The sequence below is a fragment of the Anabrus simplex genome, chromosome 2, assembly GCF_040414725.1.
Source record: "Anabrus simplex isolate iqAnaSimp1 chromosome 2, ASM4041472v1, whole genome shotgun sequence".
Taxonomy (NCBI): Eukaryota; Metazoa; Arthropoda; class Insecta; order Orthoptera; family Tettigoniidae; genus Anabrus; species Anabrus simplex.
In genome coordinates this window covers 775,682,444-775,700,815 of record NC_090266.1, presented here as the reverse complement: position 1 = coordinate 775,700,815, position 18,372 = coordinate 775,682,444, and the positions used below count along the sequence as shown (strand labels likewise).

General features: G+C 38.6%; 1 protein-coding gene across 1 annotated transcript in view; it reads left to right on the top strand.

Moving 5' to 3' along the window:
• The window catches only part of LOC136863684 (roundabout homolog 2-like), a 231,455-nt gene that overhangs the window by 149,711 nt on the left and 63,372 nt on the right, over positions 1-18,372 (top strand). The window contains exons 12-14 of the mRNA XM_068226035.1: positions 6,592-6,776; positions 7,747-8,210; positions 16,804-16,948. Of these exons, the coding sequence (XP_068082136.1) occupies positions 6,592-6,776; positions 7,747-8,210; positions 16,804-16,948 (794 nt within the window). The remainder of the gene's footprint in view (positions 1-6,591; positions 6,777-7,746; positions 8,211-16,803; positions 16,949-18,372) is intronic.

The window sequence follows — 18,372 nt, the reverse complement described above, 5'->3', positions numbered from 1 at the left end:
AGAAAAATTTGGGATGTATTTGGCATAGAAACCGACCATTCCCAAAAAAGATCGTAAATGTTTAAATTAGAGGGAGGCGTAATTCTAGTAATAGCAGAAACTCGTTCAGGGTCAACAGCAATACCATCAGAACTTCAAATATGACCCAGAAATTTAATGGAGGTTTGAGCGATCAAAACCTTAGACGGATTTACGGTTAAGCCGACGTTGCGGAGACGTGTAAGGACTTCGCGAACGTGCGACAGATGAGATTCAAAATCGGGAGAAAAAATCAAAATATCATCAATAAAAGGGAAAAGATATTTGTACTTAATATCAGAGAATAGGGAGTCGACGAAGCGTTGCATAATTTGGGAACCTAAATTCAAACCGAAAGGGACTTTTTTAAATTGGTAAAGGCCATTAGGGGTAATAAAAGCCGTATACCGGGAGCTAATGTCATCCAACGGGATCTGGTTGTAGGCCGAATTAAGATCGAAAATCGAAAAAAATTTTGAACCGGAAAAATGTTGAAATGCAGAGTTTAATTTGGGCATAGGGTACGCATCATAAACAATTTTCTCATTCAACTAACGAAAATCAACAATGAACCTCGCGCAGCCATCAGGCTTATCAACCACAAAGGCGGGAGAGACGTAATCGGAAGATGATGGAATAATAGTATTATCATTCAACATTTTCTGTATTAGCTGATTTAAAACCTTCATCCGAGGAGGACTAAGGAAATATGGAGAGGAGCGAACAGGGGTGGTATCATTAAGATCAATATGGGCCAAAAAATCCTTGACAGTACCGAGCTTAGGGGTGATGACGTCCGAAAATTCAGTGAGCAAAGCTTGAACTTGATCGGAATGAATAGAATTAATTATAGGAAGGGGAGAAAAGAAACGAGAAGGGTAGTCAAGAGTATGGATTAAGGGAACAGATTTATCAGAAAAGGGAAAAGAAAATTTAGAATGCGCGGAATCAAGAAGAAGACCAGTATAAGCAAAAAAGTCATACCCCAAAATGATAGGGAGAGATAAAGATTCAGCGATAAGGAAGGTAAACGGCCAGGAAAAATGCTGCATTTTAATATGCAAAGAAACCGTACCAATAATATTCAAAGGCTGACTAGAGACAGAAAGACAACGTGTAGAGGTAGGAAGATAATGTAAATGGGGATCTAGTTCGGTTAACAATTTATAGAATTGATAGCTGATAAGAGAAACAGCGGCACCTGAATCGAGAAGGGCGACAGAAGGAGAGTTATTGGCAGTAACTAAGACATGACAAGTGGGAGGTAAAAATGAAGCCAAATTTGAAGTGGATTGGGAAGATGCAGTTAATAAAGGAGGCAGATTTTCCCCATCTAAGCGTCTACTGCTTAGCGACGTGGGTGGAATGCATTTCCCGAAAATGGAGTAGTACACTGACGCGCAAGATGGCCGGGCAGTTTGCACCGATAACAAGTGATAGGAGGGCGGACAGCGGGAAGGGAAGGTGCGGGTAAAGCAGAATATGAAGAAGTAGAAGGAATAATCGGAGGAGGAACAGATGAATAGAACGAACGATCTCCCAAAGAATTTATAGTGTGCTGATGGGCTAAATTATAAAGTTGCAGAAGGGAAACAGGAGGAGCTAGAAAGTTCAAGAGCATGCGAAATGAGGGAGCCGCGTAAAACTGTATAATAGAAATTAATTCCTGGGTATTATGTGATATATTCAAAACATCGGTATAAGTTATGATAGAGTCAAGATAATCATGAGCAGGTTCATTAGGTAACTGATGTCGTCTGATAAATTCATTACTCAATTTATAACGTACTTCCAGGGGTAGAAAATAATTATGAACAGCGTGCCTCAATTCGTACCAGTTGGAGAAATTGGACATATTATCAAGCCAAAATGTGGAGAAAAAACCCGTGGTTTTCGTGGAGAGAAGACCAATCAGTTGAGGAAAGGAAGCTACTTTAATATTTAAGAATTTACGGGCTGAAAATAACCAAATTGTAAGACTACGAGGATCTGTTGCTGATAACTGGGGGACTTGAAGTAAAGATTGTTTAATAATCTGAATATTGAGAGAACTATCCACCAAAGTGGTAGGAAGAACAGGGGAAGGAGGGTATGGAAGGGGGGAGGGGCCATAGGGTATCGGAAGGGAGGAGATTTACTCTCATTAGATGTTACATCAGGCGCATGATCAGTAGAAGACGGATAGACTGAGGAAGAAGAAGAAAACAAAATTAAATTGGGAACAGAAGGATTTGGAAGTGACAAATTTTGAGGAATTGGTGAAGATAGTAGAGAAAGGTCATCCCCTAAAGGGAAATTATCTGAAAAACAAGCCATGATATACAGAATAATAAAAGAAAAAGACTAAAGTAAAGGGTAATCTGCTACCATATGTAACGATCTTTGTACTTGATAGTGTCTTTGCTTACTATCAACTTGCTAGAAATAGCGTTGTAATTGAGATTTGCTTTTAAGAGAGTGCCCTTGATTGGGATACTAGACAACAAGATATCAAAGTACTCAGAACTGACAGTACACAACCGCGCAGAGTGCCGAGAAGCGTGCAACATGAGAATATAACAGTTCAATACATCGTGTCAACATTACCGTAAACAGTGCAGTTTAGAGCTCCATACATGTGCATAAACAAGTTAAAGGGCCGCTACCCAAGAGAAATGCCATGGTAGGTACATGTGAAAACAGAAGTAATAGGGGAAAGGAACTCGTGAAAGAGAATTTTGGAAAACAAGTTTGAAAATAACAAATATATTATACCAATCTCAAAGGGGTAACAAATTATATTTACATCAGAACAAATAGTATGAACCAGCATATGGCATAATAAAAGCATTAAGTTTGATTTTAAGACACGTAGGTGATACAAATTTTAATTACATCGTCATAATCGAATTCCTAAGCATCAATCACTACAATCTTTGGACATATGTTCCGACACTTCAATTAGGGGAAAAAGTAAAAGAATGGGGGGGAAACCCATAGATTCTGAAATCAGTTTCTTTGCATTATATTACACAATACGCTAGAAGGGAGGTACATCAAATAAAGTTTCAGGCTCGTGCCAGTAGAATACAAAGTTGGTAGTGTCATACACTTGCAAGATAAGCTCACAAATTGATACAGTGTTTACAATAGGACATTGCAATGTAACCTCATGCCAAACAATTCTAGAGATTCAGAATTGAAATAAACCAATCTCCAGTTTCAGGGAGTGATCCTTTTGGTAGATTAAAAAAAAAAAAATACGAATTCTAACAAATGATCCCAGAAGGGATTAAAACACACACGCATCGCAGAAGCGATAATAAAATAGAAGCTAACCGATGAACATACAAATTAAATTAGCAGACCACATCTTTTGACCAAGCACCATTTTTACGCAAAATTAACAGATAGATGGGATAAGAAAAGAAATAAAGAAAGGTAGAAAATAAAGGTTAGAATAAGGAAATAAGAAACGGAGGAATGGGATAGGATAAGGATCAAGCCGCCAAGTCCCCAGCACTAAACAGGTGCGATGCAAAAGTTCATCTCAGAAGGTAGGAATGTTTATGGACTAGAATTTTAGATCATCTGTCCAGTACACCATTTACACCATATTTTAGGAATATAAATGTCCAAAAGGCAGAACATTTGCGCTGCATGAATACTCAGATGTGTCCTGAAGGGACCAAAGTTCAATTTTCGTTACTACGGCGAAGCCCAAGTATAGCAAGGTAGGGCACGTTAAATGATAGAAAGAAACAGTGTCTGCTCACCCTTGACAGAAGTCCAGCACGAAGTTTACAAGTAAAATGGACACGGTCCAGCCGTGTGTAGAGTTCCAGCTCCCACTGTCCTTAACAAGGTTATACCACAACTGACCTCCGAATGAACGACACAAGGCCATATATATATGCCAGCGGGGTAGATCGAGAACATACTATAGGCGTGACATCAGAGTGGATGCGCCATACAGGCGAGCAGTGACAGCAGTAGTACAAGCAGCCAGGAAGCCGACAGTTCGTAACAGCAGACGGAGAAAAGAGCACCAATTCGAAGGGGAGAATTTTGTTACGTAAGGTAAGCACAAACAGCTCGCAACAGTTGTATAGCTGTTAGCTTACATTTGGGAGGAGATAACCCCACTGTTGGCAGCCCTGAAGATGTTTTTCTATGGTTTTCCATTTTCACACCAGGCAAATGCTGGGACTGTACCTTCCTTCCCAGTCCTAGCCCTGTCCTGCTCCATTGTTACCATAAGACATGTCTGAGTTGGTGCAACATAAAAATGTGAAGGTTGTTTCCAAGGTTTCACATTTTTTCACAAGGCTGCATCTCATTTGACGCTATGGCTGTTGCCTTCCTAGTCCTTGCTCTTTTCCATCCCATCTTCACAGAAAACCTTTCTCTTCAGTCAAATATTATTAACTTGACATGAATAAAAGCTCCCTGTTTCCCTGTATTATTATGGTGTATGTACCAGTGTGTGTAACTTATTTTTGATTCATTTTTTACAATCTGCTTTACATCACAGCATTAGGTTAACAATAGGATAGCAAAGGGCTAGAAGTAGGAAGGAAGCTACCCTGGCTTTAATTAAGGTATGGCTCCAGCATTTGCCTGATATAAAAATGGGAAACCACTGAAAACCATCTTCAGGGCTATTGACAGTAGGGTACGAAGTGTATGTAACTAATTCATTAGGAAAGATATCCCGGCGCTTGGAATAAGATACTGAATCAGTATTTGCCCAGATCAAATATATAAGATTGGATCCAACAGTTCAAGGACTTGATGTTATAGTTCCTTCAACATGAATATTCTAAAATGCCAATGCACAACCACCTTGGACAACTATATATTCTTGCTAGCACCAGCAAAGCTTAGGGAAGTACTCCCATAAAGCCGACTTCAATGCACTTTCTACATCATTTAACAAGTAAAATGACCTACTTTCAGATGTTTTCACATCCTTGAAAAAAGGTTAAAAGTTGCAGCGAGCTAAGTCAGGTGAATAGCCAGGTTGCTGAAGCATAGAAATTCCATTTCTGACTAATTCTGGGACCAGTAGGGTCAGATGTACTGACACATTTTTAAGCATATGAAGATCCTCAGTCTATCTTAGTAATAGAATATTAAATTTATATTCAGCTAATTTGAAGGAAGTCTGTTATCAACAAAATTTCACTCGCAATAAATATTCTTATCATCTGATATCCGTCATTATTGGGGAGAATGGCTTTGGTGGTTGTTAATTTACTTTTGAGATAGCTTAAATAGAAGTTTTTAACAGATAGTAAGCTCACTGGGCAAAAAATTAGTCATCACTACAAGCATCATTTAATACCATGTAACTCAGCCTCTGGACTTGACAACCACCTGAATTTGGTTAGGAAGTGAGTCAACAAGGTTGTGCAGGTACATCACATCCAGGTTAAGCCACTTGCTGAGGATTTGATCATGCATTTCTACCAAACTGCAGGAATGCTGATTTTGGCATTTTACCCACTGCTCCAATATGTCCCAAAGGTTTTCAATGGGGTTCAAGTCAGGTGATTTTGCAAGCCAATCAAGATGTAATAGGGTGCAGGAGTGTTCAAAAAACCAGTCACATATGCATCCAGCCCGATGAGCTTTGCTGTTGCCATCTTGAAGAATCGGAGTATCAATAGCATACTTATCATGCAGGCAACATCTAAGCATCCAGAATGTTTAAATAAATATGTTGGTTCATGTTAGTGGTCACCTCAGTGAGCGGGCCCATTCCAAAAACATCACAGACCCACCTCCGGCTAGAACCTGACCTTGCACACATCCAGGATGAAATGCTTAATTTGGTCTTTGGTGCACTTGATGACGTGCATCATTGGAATACAGGCAAAAACATGATTCACCAGGCCTCATTACATTCTGCCAGTCAACTACTGTCCACATTTGATGATTTCTAGTCCACTGAAGACACGCAGTTTTATGTGCTTGTGTAATAGCCTCTTGCGAGGTAACCAACTCAAAATGTTCATTGCATGCAGTTCCTCTTGTAATGTTCTCTTACTAACAGGTTGGGATGGACCTTCATTCACTGACTGCAGCAATTCCTGTTGGGTTTGGAAGCGATTTTGATTCACAATCCGTGAAATGCATGTCCGGTCCCTTGCCATCAGGATCTTTTTACTGACCACAATTCTGATGTTGTGTTTCATGGCCACGTGTAGTACACGTACACTTGTACACAAGTTGACAGTCTGCTATGAAATACCAACAAATCCAGCATCGTCACACACCATTTGGCCATGGGCATGGCCAAACACGATTGCCCCTTTTCACCAGTCTGTCACAACCTTACATCTACACATGTTGACGTACAGTGTCTCGCTGATCACTACTGTGTTATGCTGACATAGAGGCAGTGTACGTGCAGTTGAGCATGGGACTTGTTCACTGCGTCATCTGTACAGGCTTAATGATCCATTTGTGCTTGCGCACTAGGGTGATGTTTTGTCCAGTGAGTTTATATTTGAATAACAACATATTTCACTCACAAAATGTCTTGTTCATAACTCTCATAAACCCAATAAATGGCTTTCTTTTCAGCAGGCAGCCAGTTGAGCATGATCGAAGCTCAAATCCCAATTTGAATGGTGGTGATTTCTTAACAGAAACTTGGTTTATTGCTCTGTTGGGAAGTATGGTAGCAGTAATGGTCCTACTGTTTGCTGCCATGTTGCTTGTACGACGACGACAGTTGCTTACAAAAAAGTCTACTCTTCCTGGTCTACATGGTAAGACTTCTACTGCTTAACTATTTACCCATAAAAGTCATTGATTTATTCTATGTAATTAGACCTAATAATTTAGGAAAAGTTTTGTTCATTAACTTGAGAAGTAGGAATTGAAACTACAATTGCCTTCAGGAATTAAATCTAAATCACCCATTCCCTAGATTGGTGTAATAAGCAATATTGCTCAAACAATCCAAGCATGTGGATGCACAATTCCAACCTCCTGCTCTCTGTAAAGATTGTAGATTAATAAGATTTAAAGACATTAGTCTATTAAACAAATGTTAAATATAAATCCTGAATTGACTTAATATGGTTCATCATCAACATTATTATCATCATCATCATCATCATCATCATAACCCCTTGTGTAGTTGCAGCCAACTGAGGAATTTCGTGTTAATTTTGTCCATATTAATGTACATAAAATAATAAGGAAAATATTTTACATATAATTCTGAAGGGTTTAAATATCTTACAGAACTTTATAGCAATAATGTGAAGGTACTAGGTGCTACCAAAATCATTTAAAGTTAAATAACTCCATTATCACCCATTCACTAAGAAGTAATACCATTTCTTAATAGTTTAAGAAGAGAGAGAAAACTTCAGAAAAATTTTCCCCTTCAAGATATGGACAGTTGTACCTGAAACCTAGCAAGCAGTACAACATTTTATTACATAGTGATATGTAGTAACCATTTACTTAAGTAGATATAAAAACAATCCAAGTTATACAATTTTTACCTACCTTACTTTTGTATATATATTTGTATATATTTTTAGACATGATTGGTTTTGGTGGTGTCTTGTTCATCTAAAGATGCCACTATTCATACATTCCACATTCATTTACTCCATGGCACCATGGACCACTGAGGACCTTTGCACATTTGTACAGCTGGGTGACCAAAATTCTATTGTTCAAAATGTTAATCAGTAATTAAAACTAATTATGTTTTATTTTCAGAATCACGTTCAAATGGAGGTGTTCTTGCCACCCCCTTAAGTTTGAAAGCTGCAATAGGTTTGGCTCATCCATCAAATGCAACATCACATTCATCCATACCACACGATTCTTCCCTGTGGATAGAGAACCGTCCAGGTCCCAATGGATGGAGACATTCAGAAGCAAGTGACCGAGAATCCTGCACCATGTCAGAATCAAGGCTTTTAAATAATGGAAGCATTATTGTTACTGCTTTAAATGATTATGCAGAAACTGGAATAGCAAAGAGTTCAGACAGTAGTGATGCAACACCAGCATATGCAGAAGTTGAAGCAACACATGCATCACTCACTACATTTCAAGGTCGTCGTGGTTATATGGAAGACAGGTGCAGTGGTGGTCTGCCTAGTGACAACTCAAATTCTCCAGCCCCATATGCTACCACAACTCTAGTAGGAAGTTCCAGGCCACATCTTAATAATTCTGTAAGTGATGGACAGTGATTTTTATACATCTTTACATAGGAACAATGAAAAGAGGAATAAAATTTGCTGAGAAAGAATTAATATGTTGAGCAGTCTAAATAATTTTAAATGTCTTCACTCACAGACTCATCATTCATTGTTTCAATTATGGTACACAGTATACCCCTAGTAAAATTTGAGGAAATTACAGTGTCAAATTCTTTTCACCTATATTAGATGCCAACAAAGTATTGAAAATATACACAAAAATTTGTTCATATATCGATATATATTTACATATTTTTGTATATATTTTTAGACATGATTGGTTTTATTCTCCTAAATATTTCATCATGTATTCACTCTCTAAAGAAGCCAATGATGTGCATGTTTGGCCTCTTAAATCAACAATCATCATCATCATCATCATCATATTCTCCTAAATATTCCATCAGGTATTCACTCTCTAAAGAAGCCACTGATGTGCACATTTGCCCACTTAAATCAACAATCATCATCATCATCATCATCATCATCATCATCATCATATTCTCCTAAATATTCCATCAGATATTCAACTCTCTAAAGAAGCCAATGATGTGCATGTTTGTCCTCTTAAAACAACAATCATCATCATCATCATCATCATCATCATCATCATCATCATCATCATCATCATCATCATCATCATCATGAATCTCTAGAATATAAATATAAACCAGGTAGTAAACCATTGGAGAGGGTATTCAAAGTTTACTGAAATTATGCCTGCTATAACTGATTGCTAAGTATTGTGAATGAACATCTAAAGGGTAACAAATTTTTAATGAATGTAGGTTTTTATGGCTCATTGTATTAACATAAAGAAATAAATGAACTGGATTAAAGCCACTATATATATATATATATTTATTTAATAATAAAGCCAAGCTTTCAGCCAAATTGCATTGGCCTTGATCAGGGCATGTGAAGTTTTGCCTCCGACAGTGAGCAAAGAAATTCTCCGAAGGAACGTGGAAGTCATGCCCATACTCTCCACGGCCTACCCCACTAACTGGACTCAAGGATCGTGGCACCGTGCTGTGGTGGTTGGGAGGGAAGTTACTGATTCACCGCCCTCTGTCAACAGTTTGAGTGTGTCCCGCTGTGCCATGGTGGTGTTGTGCATGTATTTCTGCAGTACAGGTCTCCATGCATTGATAACTTGAAGCCGTCTTCCCTGTTGATGTTATTTGGGTGCAGCTCTATCTCTACGGCTTCCCTCACAAGATGAGCATAGAAGTCTTTTACAGGTGCTATGACCTTTGCCTGGTCAAAGAGGATTTCATGTTCTGTACTGTAGAAATGTTCTGCTATGGCAGACTGGCTTATAGCGTTCTCCGTGGAGGATAAAAGAGCAACATTCTTTACCGACCTGATGAGCTCTTTCACCCTGGTGCTAACAAGCCTTTTTGCCATGCCAACATATGAACAAACACAACCACATGGAATTTCATATACGCCCGGTGTTTCAAGATGTGGTTTTTCTTTGACTGGTCGAAACAGGGATTTGAGCTGGAACCAAGAAGATTCTGGTGGAAGCCAGCAGACGTTTGCTACGAAATCAAATTCAACAAACTAGGAGGGATTTGGATAAGTACAATACAATTACACTCAGTCTTTTCATGGAGATTAGCATTAACTTTCAAACTGAACATTGGGCCTTGATAGACAGGATAACGTATGAGCAGGCCAAACATGTAAAAGAGTATAGTAGAGACAATCAAGAAAGGAAATTATAGAAAATGGTCCAACGCAAACCACTGGAATTAGATTATAAAAAGGTCATAGTAAATCTGTCTGATAAAGTACTGAATCAGAACTCAATATCAGTGCTAAAGAAAGGTTTTAACTTCGCTGTGGCATCGAGAAGAATCCCAGTAGAGAAGATTGGCTGTGGGGTAGAGTGTGCCATCAGAGATTTACCGTTAAATAAGGCAGAAGAAATTTGTCAAGATGTATCTTACGTGCTGAGAAAAGTGAAGCCACCACGTCGAAATCTGACCAAAGGTGAACTTAAAGAAGCTAATGTGTTTCGCAAAGACGAGAGTATAATTGTAATTCCAGCTGACAAAGGTAATGTTTCAGTCATCATGAATACAACTGATTACGAAACAAAAATGAACAACCTACTAGAAGAAGAAACATAAAAGAAAGTTAGGAATCCCACTAAGAAAATTAATACACAAGTCACTCGACTAGTGAAAAGCTCAACACTTTCAGAACACTTGCAGAAGTTCTTACTAAATTCAGACCCGGAACCTCCAGTCATTTATGGCCTCCCAAAAGTACACAAGGATGATGTGCCACTAAGACCAATCGTGAGTGCCATTGGTTCTGTGACCCATGAGTTAGCCCGCTATATTTCATCACTGCTACAGCCAAAGACAGGGAAGACAGAACATCACATTAAAGATTCAAAACATTTCTGTGCAGAGGTTATGTGAACTACGGGTGGACGAAGGTGACATCCTGGTAAGCTTTGATGTTACGTCACTTTTCACTAATATACCTGTAGAAAAAACACTTGCTTACATCGGAGAATACCTGTCTGAGGACTTGACCAATCTGACAGCAGTTTGCTTAAAATCTACTTACTTCAACTTCAAAGGGGATTATTATGAACAGACAGAAGGAGCAGCAATGGGTTCACTTTTGTCACCAGTGGTTGCTAATATTTTTATGGAACACTGAGTCTACTGCATTAACAACAGCACCATTGAAACCTAGGTGCTCCTATCGTTACGTGGATGACAAATTTTTTGTCTGGCCGCATGGAAGGGAAACATTAAATGAATTTTTGGAGCACCTAAATTCCATTCACAGTAAGATCAAGTTAACAATGGAAGTAGAAAATGAAGGTAAATTACCTTTTCTTGATGTGTTAGTATACAAGAAGAACAATGGTACACTAGGCCATGCAATGTACAAGAAACCTACACATTCTGAAAGATACCTTCATAAATCTTCACATTACCACCCCTCCCAAAAAGCAGCTCTCCTTCGAATATTATATACTAAGGTGAATAATGTTGCAGATGATGATAACCGCTCAAGTGCATTGAGAGGACTGACAACATCCATGAAGAAAAACGGCTATACATCAGGAGACATAACACGAGCTGTGAAGATCAAGGAGCCTAACTTGGATAGTACCAACCAGGACTACAGCAAAAAGAAAAAAGTATTCCTTCCTTACGTGGCAGGTATAACTTACAGAATAGGGTGCATTCTTAAGAAGTACGATATAATTCCAGTTTTCACCGCAGACCGGAAGCTCAAATCCCTGTTTCGACCAGTGAAAGGAAAACCACATCTTGAAACACCGGGCGTATATGAAATTCCATGTGGTTGTGTTTGTTCATATGTTGGCATGGCAAAAAGACTTGTTAGCACCAGGGTGAAAGAGCTCATCAGGTCGGTAAAGAATGTTGCTCTTTCATCCTCCACGGAGAACGCTATAAGCCAGTCTGCCATAGCAGAACATTTCTACAGTACAGAACATGAAATCCTCTTTGACCAGGCAAAGGTCATAGCACCTGTAAAAGACTTCTATGCTCATCTTGTGAGGGAAGCCATAGAGATAGAGCTGCATCCAAATAACATCAACAGGCCATAATAATAATAAGGCCTACTCTCAGTTCAAGTTCTTTCTCTGAATTACGACAAAATAATCCGAACGCGCACTCTAATATATTACCGATACCACATCTTCTCATGGAATAATTGTTTTAAGACATTTCCACTATTCTTTAAAATAACATTTTTCATACAAAGGAAACTGTTGCTCGAGAAGTTCACACATCTGTTTGTCACGAGACAAACACGCAGATTGCCCAGGGGTGACGCTTCCCAAACCTTATATTAGCTGAGAAGTTTTCCCCTCTCAAATTTCTATACACCGTATTCTCTGTGTATTAAATGCGCAATAGTGCAATAATTTTTAGGGGACCAGTGATCTTGTAATATGGTTAAGACTCACCCGGATGAAATCTGATGGCAGAATTCCAAGTAATGAATAAAAAACTTTCCTCAATTTTCATCTCACTCACGGGATTCCCCTGTCAAGTGGGCATCAAGACATTTAACACATGGCGTCTGTAACTTTCCACTGTTATGTAATCATATATTCTTTCTTTTAACAGGAGATTATTACCATAAAAGACTTCGCACACTCTAAACGTTCACAGATCACGAACAGCTCTTTGATTCATTGTACAGTGCAGTATTATATTAAAATCATTAATTCCTTTAATATAGAAAGTTAAGTTGGCCAAGCTGTTTTAAAGATGGTTCCAAGATTACGATGTTAAAATATTTCCCTCTCCCACTTACAAACACCTTCTGGTGGGGATAACTTCTCCCTTCTTTCCATCCAGGAGGTCCCTAGCTATGCTTGGGGGAAATACTTCCTAGCCTAACACTTGGCGTTTCATGCATTGAGTTCCTGCAAACTCTCTCCCAGACAAAGAAACATGTGTCCACTTGATCTCTAGTCCTTAGTTCATGTCCCTGTCGGGTACAATATGCCATCAGTCAGGATGAAACCGCTCATCCAATGTCCGACTTTTTCTCTTATTTGTAAGGGAGTGTGTGTGAAGGAAATTTCATACATTTCATTCGGTTAGTGCAATAAAAATGGCTTGTAATGTAGACAGCATATATCAAAATTTGGTTAATATCTGGTAAATAAACCTTGCAACTGTGATGTTGAAGAATTAATTTTAAAAACTTTTAGTTCCTTAGGCTGCGAAATAAAGGACCAACACTGTAACTACCCAATCTCATTCAGTTTCATGAAACAATAAAACGTAATTCCTGTTTACCTTAATATATAAAATAACATTTGATTAGTGGTTTTATCAATATAACCCATTCTCTTGGCCATATTTATTGGTTTGTAATCAAAGAAATATTTAAAACAATGAAAGTGTGGCAGATTTAAATAAATTAGGAAGTGTTCTGTGTAAGCATCATTAACTACAAAGGAACACACTGCTGGTTCAATTTCACTAAAAAATTTTGGAAAGGTGGTCCAGCCACCAATTGCACTCTAGTTTTATGCAACCACTGCAGTTACAAGACTTCTGAAATACATCAGTCCCTCACCCTAGACCAGGGTAATATAATGAGATGTGTGGTTACAAACTAGAGGAGAGCAGAAAATCTAAGCACCACTATTAATTCGTTATTGGTACCTAAAATGAACCTGTAAAATGAACACAAACATGATCACATATCTTACGACATGAGGTGCACACACACCAGGAACAGGTATTGTATAGGCTGGAAATTGCCCTCTGTATGTCAAGCATCAGCCTTGCAATTGCTCACTTGGCAGGGGTGCTGTTAGAGATGAATAGTAGACAGTGCTCGAGGGTACTGAAGTTCTAATACCATGCACGTTTTTCCTTTTTTTTTAACCACCAAAGGCCTGGGATGTGGCAAGGTGCCATGTGGCATATTGTACAAAACTGGGTTGGAAGAGGCTAGGAAACATGTAGCCAGATCTCAGTTACCTATGTCATTTAATGTAGCACCTGCTCTAGCTGACATCCTCCATGGTCGATACAGAGCTGCACGCTATGTTGTAAGGATAGTCTGGCAGGTTGCAACGTCTCCGGCACAACTGATCAGCATTCCTCAGTGATGAGCTGATGAAGGTGAACAGGATAGGCTGACTCCTGTGCATACAACAGTTGTTTTAGATGGACCACAGGAAAAAGTCCAGGGGTAGAAGATTGGATGATCTGATAGACCAGGGAACAGCTCCTCCTCTTCCTATCCATTTATCAGGGTATGTTGCATGGAGATGGTTCCGGATGACAACCACCGTGTGCGGTGTATCTCCGTTAATTTGAAACAACATCCTGCAGTGGTCAAGGAGTGATACATGTTCCAACAGCGATGGTAGTCCATCTTGGAGGAACCGCATATTCCCGTCAGATGGCCCTTAGAGAAATAGGGACCAAAGAGGTAATCATCCACGATGCCACACCATACATTCATGTCCTGCTGTACTTGAAAAGCTGCCTATCATACCCAATGGGAGTTATCCACACTCTAGTAGTGCATATTAAGGAATTTAATGGTTCAATGATTGTGGAACTGCACTTCATGTGTAAATAAGATGGTTGCTAAAAAAGGCAGGATTAGTGTCCACATGCTGTAGGGGCCACTGACAGAACACCTCCCAGGCTTTGAAATCATGACCATGGAGCTCCTGGTATAACTGCAGATGGTACGAGTGAAACCGCTCGGTATGCAGTACCCACATAACAGACACGGGGCTGATGTTCATATCCTGTGCAATGGCCCGGTTGCTAGTGTGAGGGTTATGATGGAGAGCATCCAACACAACCTGTTCATTGGGAGCAGACGTTACGGGATGATGTCGAACAGGCTGTATCCTTCACAGGGGAGCAATAACCAACAGACGTCTTTCCTCAGTCTCAAATGTCATGCCTGATGGTTGTTTTCTATCCGGATAATATTCATGATACAAGCATTGTGCCATGTATGCATTCTGTCTAGCTTCCCCACAGATGAGTACTGTATCAACATATTCATCACTGGAATACAGCACGAGGCAGTGAATAAGCTTTGTGTCATGTTGGGACTCTTCTCAAAGGAGAAGAGTTCACAGAGGTGCATACCCAACTGCCATCGCATGTTGTCCTTCCAGTGGGGCATATTTTGTTCTATGAAGCTTGCAACATGAACAACGTAGCTAACTGGTTTGCTGTGTCCTGGCCACAGACCATCACCCGGTCATCCTTGTCCAACCCAGCTCCATACCATATATATGCCCTATACCATGACACCAATGGCTCTTTCAATGGCCAAATAAGCAAATTGGTCTTTCCAAACTATTAAGTATGCAACCTTGCCACATCCCAGGTAACTGGCAGTTTTTAAAAATCTTGCGTGGAATTCGTACTTCTGTATCCTCAAGCACTGTCCTCTATCATAAATCCGACTGTACTGCTGCCAATTGAGCTATTGAAAGGCTGAAGCTTGACATGTAGCAGGCAGTTTCCAGCCTACACAATACCTGTTCCTAGTCTATGAGTGCCCCCCTCTTCTAAGGTACATGTTCTTAGTATCAATGCTTGGTTTACGTGTTCATTTGGGGTACCCATTATGTATTAATAATGGTGCTCACTATTCCTGCTGTACACAAGGTACAAAAAGAATTTCTGTAGATATAAGCCAACTCTTCTGATCATATGCAACTTACACTTATCAACTTTTGCTTAATATCAGTAAATATTTCACTAATAAGTGAGTTTCCATCAGTTGATTTTCTTGTGTCATTGTTTCATGATGATAAACTTTAATTGCACTGACTTCACTATACTTCTCAGATGTAAATCTCACTGGATTGCTTTCTGTGAATGTGAGTATTTTCAATGACCAACTTCCAAGACAGAAAGACTCAAACTACCCACAGAGAAAGAAATATGAAATGATGATGGGTGATCATGTGTAACTTACTTTTCCAGAGGAAAAAAGAAAAGAAAAAATAGATATGCTAATACACAAGGCCTTTTCTGGGGCTGTACCTTAATTAAGGCCATGGCTGCTTCCTTACCATCCTAGCCCTTTCCTCTGCCATCGTCGCCATAAGACCTGCCCTGATCATCATTCATAGAAATGGACAGACCACAAAACAATATAATGCACTCAATATGAATTTAGTAATGTTTCCATAAATTCCCTTAAAATAACAATTACAGGTTATATTTTGTAAGTATTCATGTATAATTTGTAAATCAGACTACCCACAGAGAAAGAAATATGAAATGATGATGGATGATAATGTGTAACTTACTTTTCCAGAGGAAAAGATGCTAAATCATGAATAAAAAATAAGCATTCCATAATCTCATTTTATTTTTATTTTGTCCCTCTTATAACTCTCCCATACTATTATGTCAGAAATGTTACAATATTTATTACACATAGCTGATCAATGCCAGAGAAGTTGGCATAATAGATATGAAATAATTTGGGAAGTTAAAATTGATGGCATACTAAATTTGTATTCATTCTTTTAAGATAAGAAAAGCATTATTATGTAAACATAATGCCAGGTGCATGCAATGCTTTATGAAGCATTAACCATTCTCATTAAAATTTTATGTGTAATATATTTTACTTTTAAGATGACATTTTTTTTTAAGAGTTACTATCTAATTCATGATAGGTGTTATACTGTACAATACAGTATGTAGGACATATATAGTGGATGTAAAACAAATAACATTATAATGTAGGATTTGTCATACTTAGGCTTTTAATTGCAATATTTCACTTATTTCTTCCAGGTAATTCATCAATTTAGGGATAATTTAACTTATTTTCTATTTGTACAATGTCAGTTCTTACAGCTTTATGTTTTAATGTTTTATTGTATTTTATTATATATTTAATTTTCTTTACTTACTAATTTAGAATCCTCTTAAAATATATAAAAAGAAGAAAAGCCTTTCCTGTTTTACTCATGGTCAATCCTTCCAAACAAACCTATCTGAATGGACCATTCATGAATTTTTTGTGCACTTCTTTCTAGGGATGGATTGAAATCTGTCAGCCAGTCAACGACAGTGAAGAAGGACCATACCCCTCAAATGCAGCATGTTTCCTGGGCCGGAATGTATATTCTGACTCATATTTCTTCAGTGGCCGAGCAAACAACAGATATGCTTTACACCCAGGTGATGATACACATATTCTACTATGCCTGTGAAATTTAAAACTATTTAAAATTAATGCCCATTGTGTCATGATGATAAACTTGAATTGCACTGACTTCACTATACTTCTTAGATTGCTTCTTGGATTGCTTTCTGTAAATGTGTATATTTTCATTAACCAACTTCCAAGACAGAAAGACTTAAAGTGTTCTGTCCATTATCAATATTGTGAAAGTTATTTTTAGGTGATGAGAAACTGTACATATTTCCTAAAACAAGTACACTATGCTGTTCCTACACTAAATGCCCTATCTAAAATACACAAAAAGGAAAGAAAAAATAGATGTGCTAATACACAGGGCCTATTGTATGTGTTTTTGGTTTTCTGGAAAGCTAGTTCTGTTTTGGTCCTTCTCACTTCCATTGGGTTCCTTTCAAGGTTGTTCCATTCAATCCATTCCCCTAGGTACTTGAAACTCTTCACCACCTCTATTTTTTGAGCTCTTACTTTAATTCTCTTAGGAGTGTCAGGTATATTCATCATGATCTTCATCTTTTTGAAAGAAATCTTAAGTCCTATCTTCTCCACCTGCTCTTGTAATTTAGCAATTTCTTCTTTTGCTTCCTCCCATGTTTCTGCTAGCAGCGGCAAGTCGTCAGCAAATGCCAAACACTATATCGTGATTCCTTTGTTTTTTGTTCCAAGTCTTATTCCCTCTCTCGTTCTTGCATTCCATTCCCTCACAACTTCTTCAAGTGCACAGTTGAACAACATGAGGGAGAGACCATGCCCTTGCCGGACCCCTGTTCTGACCTTAAAATGTTCTGATAGTTCACCCATGAATCTGACTTTAGAGGATGTATTTGTGAGCATCTCCTTGATGATGTTTAAAGTTTTCCCATCCAAGCCAAACTTCTCCAAAATATTGAACAACAACTCTCTTTCTCTGGAATCAAGCTTTTTGAAAGTTTACAAAAGTCACTATATACGGTATTGCCCTCTGCTTCTGGTATGCTAAAATGTTTCTGAGGTTTAAAATCTGTTCTGGGCAAGATCTTCCTTTCCTAAACCCTGCTTGATACTCCCCACGTTGGCAATCCAACTGAGGTTTGCTCTTTGTAGTAATGCTCTGGACAATATCTTGTAGGTCACATTCACCAGTGAAATCCCTCTGTAGTTGTTGAGATCCAATTTTGAACCTTTTTTGTGAAAAGGGTATATCAGGGCCATTTTCCATTCCTCCGAAATAACCTTGTTCTTCCATATCTCTTCAAAAAAATTTGGAGTGAGACAATTGCATTTTTCCTTGCATACTTCCATAATTTAGCTGTTATCTGATTTTCTTCTGATGCCTTGAAATTTTCCATATGAGTTAGTATTGCCTGGATCTCACTTATAGATGGGAGTTTAATGTCAGGGTTGGGGAATGACTTCAATCCATCAT